The sequence below is a fragment of the Oryctolagus cuniculus genome, chromosome 18, assembly GCF_964237555.1.
Source record: "Oryctolagus cuniculus chromosome 18, mOryCun1.1, whole genome shotgun sequence".
Classification (NCBI taxonomy): Eukaryota; Metazoa; Chordata; class Mammalia; order Lagomorpha; family Leporidae; genus Oryctolagus; species Oryctolagus cuniculus.
The window spans coordinates 66817267-66837496 of record NC_091449.1 but is presented as its reverse complement, the minus strand read 5'-3'; the positions used below and the strand labels follow the sequence as shown (position 1 = coordinate 66837496).

The 20230-nt window shown below is 71.3% G+C and overlaps 1 protein-coding gene across 12 annotated transcripts in view; it reads right to left on the bottom strand.

Moving 5' to 3' along the window:
- The window catches only part of GSE1 (Gse1 coiled-coil protein), a 299545-nt gene that overhangs the window by 3501 nt on the left and 275814 nt on the right, over positions 1 to 20230 (bottom strand). For 6 of the 12 annotated variants that reach the window (XM_070062814.1, XM_070062817.1, XM_051829777.2 and 3 more), the window contains 13 exons: positions 19420 to 19638; positions 13379 to 13578; positions 10716 to 10888; positions 10204 to 10401; positions 9678 to 9869; positions 9247 to 9533; positions 8651 to 8975; positions 6324 to 6931; positions 4988 to 5100; positions 4631 to 4901; positions 3521 to 3628; positions 2525 to 2878; positions 1375 to 1647 (listed from right to left, as the gene is read on the bottom strand). In XM_070062814.1, the coding sequence (XP_069918915.1) occupies positions 1375 to 1647; positions 2525 to 2878; positions 3521 to 3628; positions 4631 to 4901; positions 4988 to 5100; positions 6324 to 6931; positions 8651 to 8975; positions 9247 to 9533; positions 9678 to 9869; positions 10204 to 10401; positions 10716 to 10888; positions 13379 to 13578; positions 19420 to 19638 (3321 nt within the window). The remainder of the gene's footprint in view (positions 1 to 1374; positions 1648 to 2524; positions 2879 to 3520; positions 3629 to 4630; positions 4902 to 4987; positions 5101 to 6323; positions 6932 to 8650; positions 8976 to 9246; positions 9534 to 9677; positions 9870 to 10203; positions 10402 to 10715; positions 10889 to 13378; positions 13579 to 19419; positions 19639 to 20230) is intronic. The other 6 variants (XM_070062816.1, XM_070062818.1, XM_070062819.1 and 3 more) reach the window with 3 other exon arrangements.

Here is a 20230-nt window from a genome sequence, read left to right as displayed (position 1 = left end):
CGTGGGGTGGACGGCTCCGCACCCACTCCCGAGAACGGAGCCAGGCCCGCTGGCTCAGGCGAATTCGGGGTGGAAGATGGGTGCGCCGGTTGGAGCCCACACTCCGGGAGGGAGGGCGCTTGCAGCCACGCACCGGGACCCAGAGGGCCGTCTAGGCTCCCGCTTGTGGCCTGGCCGCGAGGGGCATTTGGGAACTGAACAGCTGGGGGGACGACCACTCCCTCAAGTAGGTGAAGATATGCATTAAAAAAAAAAAAAAAACCTGACAGCGAAACAACGCACAATAAATTTAGTCATGTATTAACTTAGGGCAGGCAGACCTGACACATTAGGCGAGGACTTTGCGCTAACGGAATGCTGCCGAAATTCCGCGGCTGACCCCTGCCCCGCGACGCTGCCTGGATGCCAGCACCGTAGGAGAAATTCTAAGAACCAAGCCTGCCCTTTGGCCTCGCCTCTCCCGATTCCTTTCTAAGGCACAAGCGTATGTAAGCGAGGAGCTATCTCACGGGACTGCTGCGGCCTGGGATGCAGAGCCGAAGGTTCAAGGGCAGAAGCCAGAACAGCTGAGCCCCAACTCGCTGCAGACCGGGGGAGGAGGCGCAGGCCAGAGTGGACAGGCAGCCCGACAGTGGGGCCGGGGCCGGAGGGCAGCCCCAAGCCGCCAGGACCGCTGGCTCGCTGGTTGGGACGCGCGTGGTTAAGTTCTCCCTTCTCTGTGCAAACGAATTCCGGGCACAGGAAGGAAATCTTACAGCTTGATGGGAGAGGAGTTCTAAGCAAGACACCAGCAAGTGCAGACGATGCTACACACTGCCCACAGGGGACGGGCTGGGCAGCCCCGGAGGAAGCGGGCAGGAGCTGTTCCGTGACCAAGGTCACGTGGGGCCGTAGCTTTTCCAGGTGAGCCAGGCTCCAGGTTGAGCCGAAACACGGGATCGTGCCAGAGCAAGAACGCCCGGGGCTAACAGCTCGCCAAGGGCCGCCTGCCTCCGTCGGAACTCTCGTCCAGACCTGCCCCTGAGCAGACGCGCTGTGCGATGGGCACTCCCTGCCAGGGGCGGGTTTTTACTGCAAGGGAGACGGGCACTAAACCCTGGGCAGGCTCAGGGGAGACCGCGCCTGGCCCTCGGGGCTCGCCACATCGGCAAACGGGCTGGGCCGTGTTTAGGCCGCAGGCGCCACCCGAGGACTGCGCTCAGTGACAAAGGCTTCCGGTTGATCAAGCGAGACCGGTCACGGCCGGGAGCAGGGCCCGAGGGCGCTCCAGGCCTGTCTGTCTGCCCCGGCCCCGTGACCCCCTCTGGCCCCCGGCCGGCAGCGACCCTGCGAGATTCCGTCCTCCCCCCACACCAGCCCTCCCCAGGGCTCCACCTTCTACGTGTTCCTGGTAAGCTTCAAAGATGGCCTCGATCCCCTGCCACTTGCGCCTGGGGGCCGCGTCGTCCTCGTCGTCGTCCTCGTCTCCATCGTCGTCCTCTTCCGAGTCCCCGTCCGTCTCCTGCGCGGGGGGGCCCTTCCTCGCGGTGGGCGGCTCCTGCTGCCCGTTGTGCTGGGGCAGAGCAGCCCGGGCGGGGGGCTGCAGCTCAGGAATGTTGTAGTGGACGGAAGTGTCGACCTTGTGGTTCTGCTCCGTGCACAGCGCAGCTACGCTCGGGGCAAGGGGAGACAGCTCACGTCAGTGCCCGGGGCAGGGGCAGGTGTGGAGAGCAGGGCTCGACCCCGACGGCCTGGCCCACTAGCAACGCAGCAGCAGGGGCCGGGCCACGCTCAGCTCTGAGCTCCCAGTACCCTGGGGCTTGGAAGCTTGGCCTACGGCCCTAAGGGACCACTCCATGGTGAGGCGCACAGGCCTTGCGGTCAGGGCATGGAACGGGGGCTCCGGCCTTCTGGCAAAGCGTGGCTGGGGCCTGTCTGAACAGGCTGGCCACTGCGCAGGGGAGCGGCTTTGCTGGTGTCAACAGCCGGAGGCTAGCTCAGTGGACGCTACGGCTCAGACTGGTCCAGTAGCAAGTCTAGGCTCAGTCCCCAGGGGACATCGCTCAAGCAGCGAGGGGTAAGGCCAGCGAAAGGTGGACACAGAAGGAGACAGGAAGACTGTCCCAGAGCCACAGCAAAGGACCCGGATTTCCCACAGCTGCCGACGACCTCGGGCCCCACCCGGGGGCGAGGAGCGCCCCTACCCAGCGAGCCCTCGTCCTCAAAGTGCGCTCTGTGCAGCGCGTCCCCGACAATCGCAGTCACACACTCCTGACTTGGAGGATTCGTTCCGAATCCTTACAGAAAGCCAGGGCTGCTGAGGGACCGAGCAAGGCGGCGCGGGGCCATCCACGCGGGCCCTGAAGGACCCTGGGAAACCCAGCCTGCGAGACCAGACGCACGCAGGGCGGAGCACCTGGCCTCCCCGTGCTGGTGCACCGGACACCGGGCGCACGGGGCCGCTCCGACCCGGCCCCGAGGTGCCCTGGGGCCCCGGCGCCGTGCACGCGGCGGAGGGGGACAGCCGGGCCGGGCGCCTGGTTACCTTTATGCTTCTGCAAGGCCTTCTGGGTGGACTGCAGCACGGACTCGTGGAACTGGTGTGCAAACTCTTCTGCCACGAAGGGCTCCCAGGGCTTGCTCTTCCCGTTGATGCTGTGGGACAACGGCACAGGAATGTCCTTGGGCGCGGCACCCCGGATGGAATGGAGCATGCTCAGGCTCTTCTTGCCCCCGGGGGCCTCGCTCAGCCTGGCCTTCTCACCGCTGGCAGGAGCCGACTCTGGGGGGCGGAGCTGTTCCAGTCTCCCAGGCTCCGTGGCCCTCGGGACGTCGGGCAGGGAGGCAGCGACACCCACAGGCTTCTCGGTCTCCAGGGAGGCTGGCTGTGCGGCTGGTTCTTGGAGACAGAAAGTGAGGGAAGACGTTAGGAGCAGGGAACGGGCGCCCGGCACCTCGCAGACCCTGGGCGGCAGGGCACGCTCGGCAAAGACCCGCGACACAGCCTCGGCCCCACGACGGCGGAGCGCAGCGCCACGTCCATCCTAACGCGGTGCCCCGAGTGGGGCACCTGGGAACCAAGAGAGCAGAAGTCACTGCAGGTCGCCACAGAGGCACAGAGTCAGCAAGTTCAAGCGGACGAGACAGCGTGGAGAGCCCAGCCGGGGGCCGGGCCGGCAGCAGAGCCGAGGAGCGTCGGACGCGGGAGAAGAGAGTGAAAGCAGGTGTGGGCGAGGCCGCCGAGGCTGCGCGGGCGGAGGAGACGGCCAAGCGGCGGGCACACTGTCCTTTCGTGGGGAGCGCGGTGGCAGCTGGGCCGTCCCTGAACCATCGGCGCCACACCCACGCCGACCACCGCTGCCGGCTCTGCAGGAGCCTGGCCCGTCCCAAGGACCGCCGCGAGTGCAGAGCCACACGCTGGGCGAGGGGCACAGCTCCGGTGGGTCAGGTTCACGACGATGAGCCCGGCGGTCACCTCTGGCCCCCAGCAGCCGGGGGCACAGTCGCCGGCGGTGCCGAGCGGGGCTCCTCCTTCCCTTACCGCTCAGGGAGACGGCGGGACTGTCCCTCGGCGAGCTGCTCAGCAAGTCGGCCGCCGCCAGGGCCTTCTGCCTCACGGCGCGCAGCAGTTCCATAAGTCTCTCTCTGTCTGCGAGGAAAGCAGCCGAGGTTAGCCAGGTGGCGGCGCCACGCCGGGGGAGGACAGGTGGGCTTCCGGCCCGGCTGCGACTGGCGGGTGCGAGCGAGGCCTGCGCACCATGGAGGACAGGCCTCGCCGACGGAAGAGGCCGCGCAGCTACAGCGGCTCCGGCGCCACACGCGGGGACGACTCTGGAGGTGGCCGATGCCCGTGCTCTTCGTGGTGACTCGCGGGTGCGCTCACGGCGGCCAGAGCAGGTGAGCCCGCGTGCGGACGGCGCCCCCTGCCGACCGCCTGGACACCCGAGCCAGGCGCAGGACGCATTTCCAAACCAGACTACGCAGGCGGCCAAGGATCCGTGCCGCCCATCGGCCCGCCACTCACGCTCAAAGGGAAGCCGCGGACTCTGACCTCCGCTCCCGCCCCGAGGACGGGGCGCTCGCTATGCCCCCCATAAACACGCCAGAGACCCCGAGGGTCCCGGGGCACTCCTCGGACTTCCTTCCACAGAGGCGCCGGCCAGGGGACTGGGGGCAGACGGAGCCCCGTGCCCGGCACGTGCACCGAGCCGGCGTGTCCAGGACCCAGAGCCGGGGGAAGGGCCGCACCCACGCCGCTTCCTCATGAGGATTCCAACCTCGGGGGTCGCCCCGGTGCAGCCCGGGGGCCCCGGCTGCTCTAGAAGCATCTTTGGGGTGGCCATCTGCTCCGTGAGTAGCCCACCCTCAGCCACCCTGCCGTCAGCACACGGAGCCCAGCGAGCAGCCCAGAGACCGGGGCACCCAGGACCGGGAGGGCAGGCCTGAGACCGGAGGTGACGGGGGCACCAGCCCGGGACAGACGCCCCGCAGAGATGGCTGGCACCCGGCCATGAGCCAAGGGGGCGTCGCAGCAGGCAGCGGCAGAGCCGAGCCCAATGGCTGGGCAGCAGCCCCCGCGGGGCTCCTCAAGCCCCCCCCCCCCCGTCGGCGCGCGGCCCCGCCCCCCTCGCGGCGCCGGGCACGTGGCTACCTTTCCTCTTCTCGGCGCTGACGTGTGTGAGGTTGAAGGCGGTCAGGAACCGCTTCTTCTCCTCCAGGTTCGGGCTGCTGTTCATGTCGTCGGGGCTGTAGCGGGTGGACAGCACCGGCCTCGGCGACGGCGACCGCCGCCTGCTCCGCGCCGCCGGCGGTGACGGGCTCCTCTCCCGCAGCATCCGCCGGCGCTTCCGCCGCTTCTGCGCCACCAGCTGCTCCTTCTGCTGCTGCGTGGTCAGGCCGAACAGCTGCAGGAACTCCAACTTCTGCGGGCAGAGAGCGGGCGGCTGAGCGGCGCCGGGGGCCGCGGGGGCGGGGGGCGGGCGGCAGGGCACGCGATGCGCCGCGCTACCTCGGAGGACGTGTCCAGCTTCAGGGGCGGCTGCTCGGCCACGCAGCGGAGGTGGGCCCGCACCTCCTCCTCGTCGCTCTCGTCGTAGGAGTCGTCCAGGTCGTAGTAGTACCCTGACGGCAGAGACGGCGACATTCAGCCGGGCAGGGCGCCCGCGTGCAGGCCAGGGCTACGGGCCCCGCCGCGCGCACCCTGCCGTCGGGCCGGGCCAGGCGTGAGGCTCTGGGTGGTCCTGGGGGTGACAATGACCTCCTTCCCCTCTCCCTTCAACCCAGTGGAGGTGCGTTCACAGCACAGGCCGGGGGCCGCGTCCACGGCACCACACGGCTCGCGGCACCAGGCGCTCGCTCCCGCCTCCCACAGGGCAGGGCTGCTGGTCTAGGCTCAGCACCGACGCCAGCGCCTACGCTCCTAACACGGACCCTGAGAGACAGCGATGGCGCCCAAGATGGGGTCCCTGCAGCCCTCGTGGGAGACTGAACTCAGTCCCTGGCTCCCAGTTATCGTGGGCATCTGAGGACGACCCATGCGGAGGAGCGCTCTCTTCCTCAAAACAATGCTTTAAAATGTGTTGGGGGCGGCGCTGCGGGCTAAACCAGGTGGGCGCCAGTTCGAGTCCCGGCTGCTCCACTTCCCATCCTGCTCCCTGCTGTGGCTTGGGAAGGCAGCGGAAGAGGGCCCAAGTCCGTGGGGCCCAGCTCCCGCTGCGTGGCTGTTTGGGGCACGAGCCAGTGGATGGAGGACCACCAGCCCCTGCTCTGTAGCTGCCGGGGACCGGGGCTGTCTGTGATGCTGGCGTCCCCCAGGAGCGCCGGTTCGAGTCCCGGCTGTTCCACTTCTGGTTCTCGCCCCGCTACTGACAGGGGAAGCCGAGGGAGATGGCCGTGTGGAGACTGGGCTGGGGTTCCAGTGTCCTGGCCCCGGTGCCCCGCTGGAGAGTGGACCAGCAGATGGAGCACCTCTCTAACGCTGCCTTTCGAATCAAGAGGCGCCTGCCACGAGGCAGCACTCGCTGGTCAGGAACCCGGAGGGGCCCCTCGCAGGGACTGGGCGGCGTGCGCACGGACGGCCTCACGCCTGGGCCTGCTCGCCCTGGCCGAGGTCCCCCCCCCCGCAGGCAGAGGAAGAGAACGCTTTACCCCTGCCCAGCCCAGGGTGGGGCCAAGCCCGCCCCCATCATGGCCGCAGCATTGGCACTCGAGCGGCTGCTGTCACCTGGTGACCTTGTGCGTCTGCAGAAATGGCCGGGGCCGGGGCAGGGCGGCCCAGCAGCCTGAAACCTTGCCCCCCCGCCCTGTGCCCGCCCCGGGCAGTCCCGGGCCGCCGGGGTCCAGACCTTTCTCCTGCGCCTCTCGCCGCCGGCGCTCCTCCAGGTCCAGCTTGCTGACCAGCCGCCGGCGCTGCTGCAGGAACTCGTCGAAGATGTAGGCGGGGTCAGGGCCCCGGGGTGCCGCGTGGCGGAAGGGCGAGCCCGGCTTCAAGGGCCCGCTGAGCTCCCCGAAGGTGGCTGCCGGCGGCAGGGAGGCCCGCTGCTGGCCCAAGAGGGTCTGTGTGGACTTCTCCAGCTCGGCCAGGAAGGGCCCGGGCCCGTGGGCGAAGGCCTGCGGCTCCAAGCTGCCCGCCTCCCGCGGCGCGGGCTGGTACTTGTCCAGGGGCGCCGCCTCGCGCTTCCGGGGCTCCTCGGCCTTTTCCGGGCAGAAGACCCGCTCCACCTTCACCAGCGGCACGGCGGCCGGGCGGCTGGGCTCGAACGCGGCCGAGTGCCCGTGCAGCGGGTGGCCTTCGGCCCGCCGCGTCTCCAGGGGGTTGTCGATGAGGGCCACCGGGTTCCAGAGGGCTGTGGGCACGGCGTGGTGCTGGGGCTTGGGCGAGATCAGAGGCGGCGGCCCACCAAAGTGCTGCGGGGGGTCCCGGCTGCCCGGCTCATGGCGGTTTGGTCCCGGCCTGGGGAGAGAGCAACCGGACCCTGAGTCACGGCAGGCAGGCGGGTGCGCGCGCAGACCCCCACTTCTCCCGCAGGGCACACGGCTGGGGACGGCGGCTCCGCTCTGCCGGGACGGGGAGGCTCGGCTGAAAGCTGCCAGGAGGGTGCAGAGCCTGGGCCTGGCCCGGCAGCCCTGTCTCCCACCTGTGTTCCCGTGGGGAAGCCCAGTCCGCGCTGGAGGGCCCTGACGCCTGCCCCCTACTCCAGAGGTGGTGAGCACGGGGCCCGGTCACCTGCCTTCAGCGAGGCCAGTCTCTCTGCTGTCCCCCCAGGGTCTGCCCAGCCCAGAGCCAAACCTGCTGTGGGGAGACCCAGATGGGAGGGGGCTGTGGCGCTGCTGCCCCCCAGTGGCCTCTGCCAGAATCGCAGGGGGCGCTGAGGGCCTGCAGAGGTGGGGGGGGCACACAAGGACTTCGGCTCGGGAGCTGCCCCTCGCAGCGGCCACCTTCTCCAGGGCACGGGAGACAGGATGGCCTCGCAGAGGGCTGCCGGGGTGGTTTTCCCCAAAGCTTACGAGTCAGTGACAAACGGGGTGGCCACCAGAGCACAGAGGGTAAAGCTGCGGCCTGAGAATCTGGCATCGGCTTGCAGCGCTGGGTTCGAGTCCCGCCTACTCGATTCCCTAACTCGCTAACGCACCGAGGGCAGCGGGTCGCACTTGCTCCCGCCCGCGGCACTCAGGGCCAACTGCGGCTGTGGCCATCGCCGGTGTTTGGGGAGTCAACTAGCGGACAGAAGCTGTCACCCCGCCTTTCAGAAAATTTTAAAAAAGCGGCAAACGTGGAGGAAGGGCTTGGGCTGCGCTGCCCAGCGACCAGGCAGGGCGGAGCCCTCGCGCAAGGCCGGGGAGGCCCGCACGCTGAGCGCAGCTGCCAAGGCTCCTCATCACGCACTAGGCCTAGGCCGGGAGACGAACCGGCCGCCGCCCTCGGAGCAGCAGGAACTGGGGCCTCCGGTAAACCGCAAAGGCATAAAGCCCATCAGCAGGACAAACATCTCCCCCACCAGAGCCAGGCCCCGAGTGGCTGCGTAGCTCGGAGCACCAGGACCCCGTCGGCCCGGTACACAGAGCCCACCGGCCTGGAACGACCCCTCCCGGCCAGCCAAGGGCTGGAAGCGGCCGCGCACACGCAGAGGCCCCCCCGACACCCCCGCGGGCGTCCCGGGAGCTGCGTGCCCAGATCTTATCAGGCAACACGGACGGGAGCCAGCTGTCTCCCCGCTGCCCCGTGCGGGCGGGAGAGCTCCCTACCCGATGAGGCAGAGCCCCCGAGAGGCCTTGGGGGGCTGGGCTAATCGCCCAGCTGCCCCACTCAACAGGGGGTGGGGGGCCCTAAGCCACGGCCCCGCGGCTGGCCGCCGCCAAGCATCAGTCTGGCCTGCCTGCGTCCCTGGGTGCAGGACAGCTCCGGGAGCCCGGCCGGCTTCCCGGCACCGACCCTGGATGGCCCGAGGCTGAGGACAGCCGGCACGGCCCCCAGGGGCACCAGGGCCCAGTGGCTCAGCCCCCGCCGTAGGCTCAGGGCTCCGGGGAATCCTAATAGGGCTGCACGTGGACAAATCCTACCAGACCAAGAAAACCCGACAGGGAGGCCACCCAGGGCCGCGAGGTCGCTCTGCTTGGGGCGGGGGTCCCCAGCGCAGCGGCCGCACCCCCCCCCACAGCTGCTTGGGCCCACCTGGCGCTCTCGGGCCGATGCTCCGCCTCCATCGGCGCCGCGGGCCGGCCCAGGTCCAGGTGCTGCTCCAGCACCTGCTGCCGGAACTCGGACACCTGGGACTGCCGGTCCTCCTTCTCCTGCCGCAGCCGCCGCTGCCGGGCCAGCCACTTCTCCTCCTCGTTGGTGCGCTGGATGAGCAGGGCCGTGGCGGCGCTGCTGCCCGGCAGCGGGAAGATGCCGTGCGTGGAGATGAGGCTGGGCACGGCGTGGGGCGGGGCGGGCACCGGGTGCAGGGGGTGCTGCACGGGCTTGGGCGCCTGCAGGCCCGACTCCTTCAGCTTGTCTGCAGGGAGAGGCCGTCACAGGGCGTCAGCGCACGGGGCCAGCCCGGGCCGCCCGGCTCCCGCGCACCCGCGGGCAGAGCGGATTCCCCAACGCCGTCTGCTAAGCGCGGCCGGATCTCATCACGCCCCCCGCTACCGCTGATCACGGAGAAAACAGCTAAACCCACCCCGAGTCACGCCAGGCCGACGTCGGCCCCCTGCCCTGGGCCGCGGGGACAGCGGGGCCACACGGCCCAGCCCCCAGGGTCAGAAGGGGCCCGGTCTGCGTACCTGCTCGCGTCGGGGTCAGCTGCTCCGGGGGCCGGGGCCGCTCCTCGGCGGCGTGGCCGCGCAGCGCGTGCAGCTCGGGCCCCGGCCCCGGCGGGAAGGCGGGCTCGGGCGCCTTGGCGGCCAGCGGCTCCTTCTCACGGTTCCGCTGCTCCCGCTGCCGCTCGCGCTCCTTCTCGCGCTCCAGCTCCCGCTCGCGCTCGGCCTCGCGCTGCCGCTCCAGCTCCTTCTCACGCTCCCGCTCGGCCTCGCGCTCCCGCTCGCGCCTCAGCTCCTCGTCCAGCTGCAGCCTGGGCACAGAGCGGGCGGTGTGCAAACCCAGCTCCCGGAACAGAAACGCGCGAGCCGGGCCCGGCCCGGGGACGAGCGAGGCCCCCCTGCACCCAGTGGGCCCAGCGAGCCCGGGAGGGTCTGGGGCCCAGGGCCCGGCTCACCTCTCTGCGCTGAGGCCCGACAGCCTCTCGGCGTGCAGCGCTGCCAGGGACGAGTGCGACAGCTCCGGCGGGTACCGCACCCCCGACAGGTGCAGGTGCATGGCCGACGGATGCAGCGGGGGCAGGGAGCCGGGCGCGGGGATGGGGTAGAAGGGCGACCGCAGGGCCGACAGGCAGTAGGAGTCGTCCATCCTGCGCCGGGAGACGAGCACCCGTCAGCACCACAGCCGCAGACAACGGGAGAGCCGGCTGCCCAGCCACGGCCACCGCCAGAGGCCGCGGGCGCCGGTCGCTCAGGACCCCAGACCCTCGGCTCGGCCAGGTCAGCGTGGGACAACCCGGTCTGAGACCCTCGGCTCGGCCAGGCCGGGCCCCCCAGAGCCTCTCTAGAGCGAGGGCGTGGCCTGTGGCTTCCCGGGGGCCTCTGGCGCGTGGCGAACCGCCCCCTGCAGCTGAGGAAGGTCCTGGGGCTCCTCCCGCTCTCCCCAGGTGCAGACTGGTGCCGCTGGTGGCGGCCCCGCCTCACCTGAATGCCGGGTGCGGGAAGGGGTGCGGGGCCAGGTAGCCGGGGTGGTAGTAGGCGGCGGCCGCAGCTGGGTCCAGACTGAGGGGCGGCAGGGAGGATACCCGCAGGTCCTCGGCCGTGTGGTAGGGCCGGAAGCTTCGGAGGTAGTCCTCGGTCACGGTGCTGGGGGGCACCACGTGGTGCACGGGCCGCTGCAGGCTGTGCGGAGGGGGCAGGTGAGCAGAGCCGGTGCCGCCCTGGCAGCCAGGCCACGCCCCCTCCCGCGTCCCACTGCCCGCCCCTCGCCGGCCTCACCGGTGGCTCCCAGAACCAGGGCCAGGGCTTAAGCAGAGCTGGCCAGTGAGAGCCGGGAGGCAGGCGCGGCCAGGGCCGTTTGGAGCCTCTGCAGGGCCAGCGACCATCTGGTGCACACGGCCCTGCCGCAGCTGCCGGAGCCCGCGCCTGCGACCCAGGCCCTGAGCCCGTGGCCCCCCCACCCCCACCCCCACCCCCCAGCCCACCCGAGCGCTTACTTCAGTGGTGGGAACCGGGAGTCCTGCACCACGGAGCTGGGCGAGAGGCCGAAGGGGTAGGGGGCGCTGAGCAGGTGCGAGGGGATGGCCGGGCCCCCCGCCTTCTCCTGGGGCAGTGGCGGCTCCACGACGAGGCGCTCCCGACCGCTGCTGCTGCCCCTCGAGCCGGACTCCTGCCAGGGGCACGGTGGGGGGTCGGGGGTCAGGACCAGCAGGGCCAGGGCTCCCTCTGCACTCCGGGGAAGGCCCCGGCTTGGTCCACCCGAGAACGCGGCCTCCTCCCCGACCCCAGCGCCCAGCTCACGCAGCATGGGCGTCGCTGACGGCCAGGCCCGTTCTGCGGACCACCCTGGGGCCCAAGGGGCTGACCCCAGCAGGGACACGGCCCTCCCCGACGTGCGGGGATGGATGGCACCAAGTCCTGCCCGGCCCCGGTATTCACGGTGAGGCTCAGGGCCCATCCGCCCCGGGGGGCAGCACATGGCTCCCCCTCCTCCCGAGCAGGGGACACCCTTGGGCTGACCCTGAGCCACGGGAGCCCACGGGCTGTGGCCACGCCTGCCCCTCCGAGCCCGTGAGTGCCCTGCCTGCAGCTGCCGGGCCCAGAACCCATGACACTTCCCCGAAGACACAAGATGCCAGGAGCATGCGCCCACGGCCCTGTCTGTGTGCGCATGGAGCCGGCAGGAACGGCCACCGGACACGCAGAGGGTGCTGGGATGCCAGAGGCAGCCACCTGCCGGCCCCTGGGGTCACCTACACCCCCCGTGGGCACCAGGGGCCAGGGCGCCCCACTGAGGAGACCCACCAGACACACGGCGCTCCCGGCTGGCCGCTGGCTGGGACCGGAGGGAGACGGCGAACGCCATCTGCTCCCTCCCTGCCGGCTCCCAGCAGGGTCCTCCCAGGCCTGCTCTTCCCCAGGGGACCCCGCAGGCGCACACCCCTGTGCTAGCCTGGAGGCCAGATGCTCCCCTCCCTCTGCTGACCCCAGTGCTCGGCCCGGGGTCCCCCAGCTGCCTGCCCCGGGCCTGCGCCAAGCGCAGCAGCAGCCCCACTACACCGGGGTGCAGGGGACAGGCGGGAGCAGCAGTGACACTTTAGCGGGGGGCCGCACTGCCCACCAGGCTCACGCCCGTCTGCCCAGCAGCCCCCAGGCAGGGCTGGTGGACGCCCCCACCCAGCCTGGGCCAGCAGGCAGGAGCCGGGCCGCTGGCCCAGCAGCTCGACCGCCACCCACCCTCAGAGGGGCGGGGGGACTTCCGGCACGCCAGGCCCATCTGTGCTGCCCCTTTCCTCCCCAGCCGGGGACAAAGCCCTGCTCCAGGGCGGCTGCACCAGATGGCACCGTCCCGGCAGGCTGCTGAGCAAGAGGGCGGGAGGCCAGGGGCCCGGGCAGGGGCGCAGCCGGCCAGTGACAGGCACCTGGGAGTAGGGCAAGGGGGCGGGGATGGGGGCCGGGTGGCAGCCTCAGGCGAGGAAGGCCAGGGCCTGCAGCTGAGCGATGATGATGAGGAGGGGGAGGGGACCCGCGGTTCTCTGGGGAGGAGCGAGCCGGCTCCAGTCTCCGCCCCCTCTCTGCTCTCCTGGGACGCCCGGGGAGGGCCCCTAAGCAGCTGGGGCTGCAGCCACGGGAGCACGGCAGGCGGGTCTCGCTCCTGTCCCCCCCACCCGGGGGCACCAGTGCCTCAACCCTCACGAGACGCCGGGGACCCGGGGACCCTGTCCTCCGGGGCAGCAGCTGCACGGCCTCTGCGGGGGGGGGGGGGGGGGGGCGTGGCGGGAGCAGCTGCACAGAACAGGAAGTGACCTCCTGGGAGCCGCTCCAGAGCAGGCACAGGGCCAGGGCGGGGGGGGGGGGCAGCTGAACCCCAGAACTGCGGGGGGCCCCCATGGCCAGGGCCGACCCCCAGCCCTGCAACAATTCCTCTGTCCTGCCCCAGACCAGGGCGCCACCTCCCAAGTGCACCTGGTGGGTGGGGGGTGCAGGTGTTGGGGAGGTGACAGCTCCAGGCAGATCTGTGTCCCTGGACAGCCGGGACCCCCCTCCCCTCCAGGGGCAGACAGCTGGGGAGGGGGTCATACATCGTCCCTCCCTGGCTCCGCGCTGTAATCGGCAGTCCCGCGTGGGCCGCCCTCCGGGTACTGAGCAGAGCCCTTAAAGAGGCAGGGCCTGGGTTGGGGGAGGTCCCGGCTGCAGGCCTCCAGTGCCAGGGTGGGGGGTCGGGGGTGGAGATCCTGGCTCCAGGGCACGGCTGCCCCCAGCAGGTGCAAGGCAGGACCCTGTGGCCGGCCCGGGGGCTCCTCTGGGGACCTCAGATGCACAAACCCACCCAGCTCTTACCTGGCACCCTTCCTACTTCCAATTCCCCCTGCAAGCTGGGGGCCCCCACCGCCGGGGCCACAGGGGCATTCCCACAAGGGACCAGGGCTGATGGCCCCAGGAGGGGCCAGTACTGCTGTCCACACTGCCCGGCAGATGGACATGTGACCCCCTGGGCCGCCCGCCCACCCTGGGGGTACGGTCAGCCTCACTGCATGGCGCAGACACAGCTGAGGCAGAGGGAGGCGGGAGCGGAACCTGGAGCGGCCCCCGCCCCCACCCCCACCCCCGCTTCCCGGGCCCCGCCCCCCTCACCAGGCCCTACCCCAACCCTGCTCACCGGGCGGCTCTCGCTCCTCCACACGCCGTTGACCGTCTTGGTGGGGGCGATGGTCACAACGGGGGGCGTGCTGGGGACGCTGTGGCCCGCGGGGGGCACGATGATGGGGCCCATGGGCACGCGCTTGGGGGTGCTGGCCGGGGAGCTGTGGTTGGTGGCCGGCGAGGACACGGGGGACGGCTCGCTGCTCAGTGAAGACCCTGCAGGAGGCGGGAGGGGAGCTGAGCGGCGGCCGGCCTGGCCCCCCTCGCAGGCACACAGCAGAGTCCTGCGCCCAGCAGGTGCCCGCCTGACCCTCAATCACAAAGGCAGCCGCCACGTGGAGGGCCAGGCCGGGGCCCGCAGGGAGCTAGGGCGCGCCCAGCGCTGGGGCGGGGCTCCCGGGAAACCAGACCCTCGGCAGAAGCCCCCAGGGCACCCCGACGGTGGGACGGGGCTCCAAAGGGAGCAGCTCTGTGGGGCTACATGAGCCTCGCCCCTCGGCTCAGGCTTGCCGCTTCCTGCACTTGCTGCCCGGCCTCGGGGCTGCGGTCCCCGGGACAGTGCACAGACCGTGCGACTGTCCAGGACGGTACTCCCGCGGGCACCTGTCCTGTCCGCACTGCACCCTGCGCCGACAAAGCCCCCGCCACAGCCCTGCTAACCCTGTCCCCCGATGCTGGCACAGCCTGGCTCTGCCCCAGAGCCCGGGCGGCCTTCAGGCCCTGGGGAGCCCGAGGGCAGCTGAGCGCATCCCGGGGAAAAGCCCTGGGGGTTTGGAGGGGCGGGCGGGCGGGGGGGGGCAGCTTCAGGGACAGACCCCGGGCTTCTGCAGCGGCCCTGGGGGCGAGCCGGCTGGCGCCTGACACCGCTGCCAGCCCTGGAGCCTGAGGCGGGACCCCTCACCCCAGAAGGTCCAGGCAAAGCGGGGGGGCTGTCAGCAGCTCCGGCCTCCCTGGAGCCCAGGGCCACACACGACCAGCGTGACCGTGGGCAGCCCGCGTGGCGCCCAGGGCCCTGTCCACTTGAACATGGAGACCCGGCCACTGTCTGGGTCTTCATCGGGCCCCACACCCACTTGCAGCCATCCCCGCCCCCCCACCAGCTGGGCCGCGATGTTCCAACGGCCCAGGACAGTGAACCACGCATCGGGCCGTGTCCAGCTCACGGCTGCTGTGCGCGGTGCCAGGCCTCCCCCCTCCTCAAAGCCACTGTAGCTCGGCCTCAGGCCCGCACCTGCCACGGACCCTAGGCGTGCCCGGGGCAGCCCCGCCTAGACGCACGGCCTGGGCAGCCACACTCTGCAGCTGGGGAACGGAATTAAACGCACACGCCGAGGGCCAGTACGCCGCCAGCGGTCCTGGGGTGGACGCCCCTGCACCCCAAGCCTGCAAACAAGGGGTCCCCACAGCCCAAGGGTGGTGCAGAGCCGGGCTGCATGGCTGCGGTGCCCCCTCCCCACCGTGCCCCTCTCGGAAGCAGCCTCACGCACACACACGCACACATGGGCGCTGGGGGCGCGGCGGAGGGGCTGCGGGAGGTCTCAGCTGGGGCCAGGCGGGGCAGAGGCCATCCGACAATTAGCGGCCTAATCCCCCCGAGGCAGGAGGCCGCTTCCCCAGCAGCCGGAGCGGCAGGGATCAATACCCGACAACACACTGCCAATTAGCGGGGCGGGCGCCCGCCCCAGCCCTCCCTTCTCGCCACACGGCTGGAGCGGGAAGGGCCGTGATCACCGTAATTAACCGGCGGTATTCAGCCAGGAGCTCGTCAGCGAGACGGAGCCAGATTGGAGGCAACAAGAGGCACGCACGTTCGCGTCACCTCTGCTGCCCGACCCTGCGGCTCGGCGCCGGAGCTGGAGGCGCACACGTGTAATTAACAGCCAGCTGGGAGCGCAAGGACGGCCGCGGGCGGCAGAGGCGCGGCACCTGTCAGCCCTGGCAGCCGAGGGCAGAACACCACCAGCGCGGGCCCTGACCCAGCGCCCGGGGCCAGGCTGCGAACCCCCCCACCCCCACCCCCGGCAGAGCCTCGCCACAGGCCCCAGAGCCACAGGCCTTGGCCAGCTGACAGCACAGAGGAAGGCAGGACGGGGGTTTCACCGCCGCCAGGGCCCTGCACGGGGGAGCGGCGGCGACAGGACACCGCGCCCCAGACCCTGGCCAAGCCTTTGAGAGATGCCCATTCCTATCACCAGGGCCGCCCAGAGCCCCAGGCCCAGACACAGCTGGGGCGGTGGGAGCAGGCTTCGAGCCACCAACAGGTGCCCATCCCCGGGCCACCTGCAGGCGCCTGCCCACCTGGGGCCGCTTCCTGCTGGGTCCGTGTTATCCCCTGCTCAGTACGACAGCAGCGCCTCCACCATGAGCTGCAGGCAAGCGCCAAAGCTGAGGGCCCCCACAACTGGACTGGGGGGGGACACTGTGCTGGGGGCACCCCCTCCCCACGCACCTGCGACCCCTGCAGACTTGGGCGATGAGGACGGGGCAGGGACCCTGCAGGGGACAGCAGTGTGAAGCCCCCACTGCACGGGCACAGGGTGGGTGGGAACATGGCAGGGACAGTGGGGACGGCGGGCAAAGCTGGCGTCTGCCCCCACCTGCAGGGCCCGGGAGAACCCGCTCGGAAGAGCCGTGCAGGCAGCCATATGCCACTCGCGGCTGCGCCGACGCCCCCAGGCGGCCCCTACTCCTGGCTCCAAAGGGAAGGGGGCTCTGGGCCAGGGGCTGTCCCGTGCTCCATCTGTCCCAGGCCGCGGGGACACAGAGGACCCTCGCAGCAACAGCCACACCTTGCGCCATCAGCCCGGGGAGGGGGCTCGCCCACAGCGCTCCGCAGGGGCCCAGCCCCAGCCTCCCCTGCCCTCCCGCACCCCAGGAAGATGGGGATGGGAGAAGCCCCGCGAGCCTGCACCTGTGCCGCGAGACAGATGGGGCCCCAGACACCCGCGGAGCCGCCCCCTGCCCTGCCAGCCGCAGCCTGACGTGCGCGGGGCGCGTGCCAGGCCGGAGCTCCCCGCCCGTGTTTGCGTTGCTGTTTTCTTTGAAGGCGGCAGATTTCCGAGGCAGCGCAGAGCCCGCGCCGCGACAGACAGGCGGGCGGGCGGTGGGCGGCAGCTCGCGGCAGCGCCGACACCAGGGACCCGCCCGTCCCCGAGCCCCCCCACCTGTGCAAAGCCAGCGACAAGACGGGGCAGGCAGCCAGGATGCCGGGACCTCTGGCCATCCACAGGAGGCTGCGGCGGCCTGGCCGCTCCCACCGCGGGGGATGAGGGCAGCTCCCGCGCCCCTCCTGGGCCGGCAACAGCCGGGGCTCCGGCCGCCCATGGCAGTGGCGGAGGCCAGACGGTACGGCGATGCCTCAGCTCAAAGCAGAGCCCTGGCTGGTCACCAAGGAAGGGGTCAGGGCTGAACCCAGAACCAGCTGAGGGTCAGACCCAACCTGCAGCCAGAGGCGGCTTCCAGAACATTCCCCCAAGGTGAACGAGCACCCACTGGGCCCGCCCGCACTCCCCGACAGCCCTGAGTGGGGCGGACAGCTGGGCCGGCCCCCAGCAATGCCCTGCGGGAGGGGGCGGGGCTTTCCGCACCCGCAGGACGGGGAGGGACAGGGTGGCAGCGGCGACAGTGCTGGGGACCCCGCGATCCCCGTGCACCCTCGTGCCTGGTGCCTGTTCCCCCTGAATCACCACGCCCCTGGGTGGGCCCTGCCCAGGCCACACAGCGAGGAACACAGCTGAGCCGCCCCGGGCGGCCGAGGCCTTGAGAGTTAAGTTAACGGGGACTCTGGCTTTCAGAACAGACGGCGGCCCCGCGCCCCAGGAGAGCCGGCGGGCGGGAAGCCACACAGGGCCCAGGGGCAGCCCTGTGCGCCCCGAGGACACGGTGGACACAGGTCAGGTGGCTAAAGACACCAGGCTCCCAGGGACCCGCGGGCGTGGGGGAGGGGGGCCAGGAGGGGCAGGCCTGAGGCCTGGTTCAGTGTGGAGACGGAGGGGCGGGGCGTGGTGCCCTGAGACCCGGAGCCAGGCCGCGACCTGGGCCCCGCCCCGCACACCTCCCCGTGAGCCGCTGAGGAGGCGGACGGACGGGCCGGAGAGGTCGCCCAGCAGCAGTGTGGACTCCCTCCTCCCGCCCACGGCCACAGGGACCGCGACAGCGTCCTTGGCAGGCCACAAGCAGGACGCAACCTTCGCCGGCCGCCGTGGCACAGCCTCCTAGAGCCGGTGGGCGGGCTGCCCCCACAGGGAAGGAAGCCACACACGTCCACGCAGGAAACACCCAGACAGCAAATCCACAGAGATAGGCGCGGGGGTCACGGCCTGTCTTAGGGGTGAGAACATTCTAGAAGCAGAGCCGGCGGCGGCTGCTGGGGAGGGGGCTCAGACGGTCCTGCCTGCTAGGAGAGGCCTGAGCAGTGCAGCCGGGACCCGCGCCTCAGCTTCTCCATCTGTACAATGGACCCACTGGGTGCTGTCAGTCAACGGTGGAGGTGGAGTGTGGGGGGGAGTGGGGCCCCACTGCAGCGGCCCTGCTGGACACTCGCATGGGGGCGGGGGCCTCGGGCGCCCACGGTTCTCTTCCCCGAGGCGAGGACCCAGGCCTGCTTGGACACGCGTGGCAGCGTGAGGCTGCTCGGGGCCTAGGCGCTGCTGTGTCCCGGATCTCCAGCCCTGCAGACCTCAGCCTCCGCGAGTAAGGGGACAACCCCGGGGTGGGCCTCCCCGACCCTTGGCCACCGAGTCCGCACACTGGGCAGGAGTCACGGGCAGGCTCCGGGCCCCGTGGCCACCGCCACTGGAGTCCAGCAGCGCACTCTGTCCCTGGCCCGCGAGGCCTGGTGCCCAAGCCGGACGCCGGGCTGCCTGGGTCAGCGCAGGAAGACAGAGGCCAGGCAGGCCCCAGCCCCGCTGCCCTCCAGGCCCCAGCACCGCAGACCTCGGCGGGTGGGACCCGGCCCATCCCGAGACCCCGCGCCGCCGCCTCCCTGGGTGGCCAGGACACGCGCTCCCCTGTGCCGACTGATCTGAGAGCCGGTGCCAGCGCCGTCTCTCCCCGCTTCCGGAACAGCAGAGGAGACACAGAGCGCCGCCCCCACCGGCCCCCATGCCTTTGCCTCTCACAGGCGGGGCTCCCAGCTCAGCTCCCACACAGGCACCTGCTCCCGGCCCCGGAGCCCAGGGTGCTGGCGCGGCTGCGTGTGCTCAGATGTGACCTGGGGCTCTGGCTGTGGCGGGAAGGGCAAGCAGAGACCTGCAGGGCGTGTGGGCGGCCCTGTCTGTGCCCGTGGCCACAAGGGCCCAGCATCTCTCCTCCCAGGCCAGCAAATCCCAGCACACATCAACACCAGGCCCGCTCCTCTCCACCTGTCACCCACCCCAGCCACCAGGCGGAACAAAGGACCTGGCAAGAGGAGAGACCGAGAGACCCAGAGACCCCCAGCCCACGGGGTCAGGGCCAGCAGCCATCGGCTGAGCCGCAGGCCCGAGGGTACGAACGCCGTCCTCGGCCGTGAGCCCCGTACAGTTCCCGCAGGGCCGGGCCCTGGAGCAGCTCCCCCACAGGGGAGAGGCCTGGCCACGACCCACGTGGGCCCGAGCTGCAGCCCAGCAGGTCCGACCCAGCCACCCACGCACGGGGGTCCCGGCAGGCGCCCTGAAGCTCGGGCGCAAAAGGGCGGTCGGAGAGGGCCGCACCCGTCTGCAGCCACCCCGCACAGACCCCGGGCCACCTGTCCTGCGGCCGAGCACGTGTGCAGACACGGGGTTGTCTGCCTGGCTGCTGGGGACAGGCGCACACACTCAGCCTCAGGCCGCTCCGGGCCTCTCTCTCTCTCACTGTCCACTCTGCCTGCCAGCAGCCCCGGGCTCCCCACGACCGGACGGCCCTCGCCACAGCTCCCGTAGCCGAGGGAGGGCAGAGCGGTAGAAAGCCAAGCAGAGAAGCGAAGCAGGGGGGTGTGTGTGTGGGGGTGGAGCCCAGACACGGGGAGGCCTGCGGCTTCCATGGTCGCCGTGGCTCCGCCCCGCGGGGCCGCGCAGGGCCGCGCGCGCCTCTTACCTCTGGGCTCCTCGGCCTGCTTGGCGAGCTTGCGCAGCGCGGCGGCAAAGCTGGAGGATGGCGCGGCCTGGGCCGGCAGCGCACTGCTGGCGGCGGGGCTGCCACTGGGCACCAGGGCGCCATTGAGCGGCGAGGGCGTGAGGGGGCTGACGGTGGCGGTGGTCCTGGTCGCGGTGGAAAGCATCCCTAGCGAAGGGGACTTGGGCTCATGGCTCATGCCTGCAACAGGAAAAGAAGAACCGAGTCACCGAGAGCAGGAGCGCCCAGCACCAGAGCGGGGGCCGCATGCGGGGGGTGGGGGGGGCGACAGAGCGGAGGCAGCGCTGCAGACAGAGCGGCCGGCCCGGGGGCCCCGGCGCACGGCGCGGCGTCAGCCCGACCCCAGCACGATCCGGGGAAGCCAGAGACGCGAGGGTCAGAGTCTGGGGGACTGCAGGCCCGGGCGAGGCAACACCAGGCCGGCCCAGGGACCCCGGCGCACGGCGCGGCGTCGGCCCAACCCCAGCACGATCCGGGGAAGCCAGCGACGCGAGGGTCAGAGTCTGGGGGACCGCAGGCCCGGGCGAGGCAACACCAGAATGGGGATCCGCACCCCTGCAGCAGCTGGCACGGCCGCACCGCTGCCGTCCACACATCACAGAAAAGAAAACCAAGGCTCCCACGTGACCACGGCCACGCACAGCTGCGTCCAAGGGGCACCCATCAGGGCCAAGGGGCTGCAGGGCTGGGGGGGGGGGTGAACAGAGCTGGGGCTGGGGCCAGGAGAAGACAGGGAACCCAGAGGGGACCAGCAGAGGCTGCGAGCCCCGGG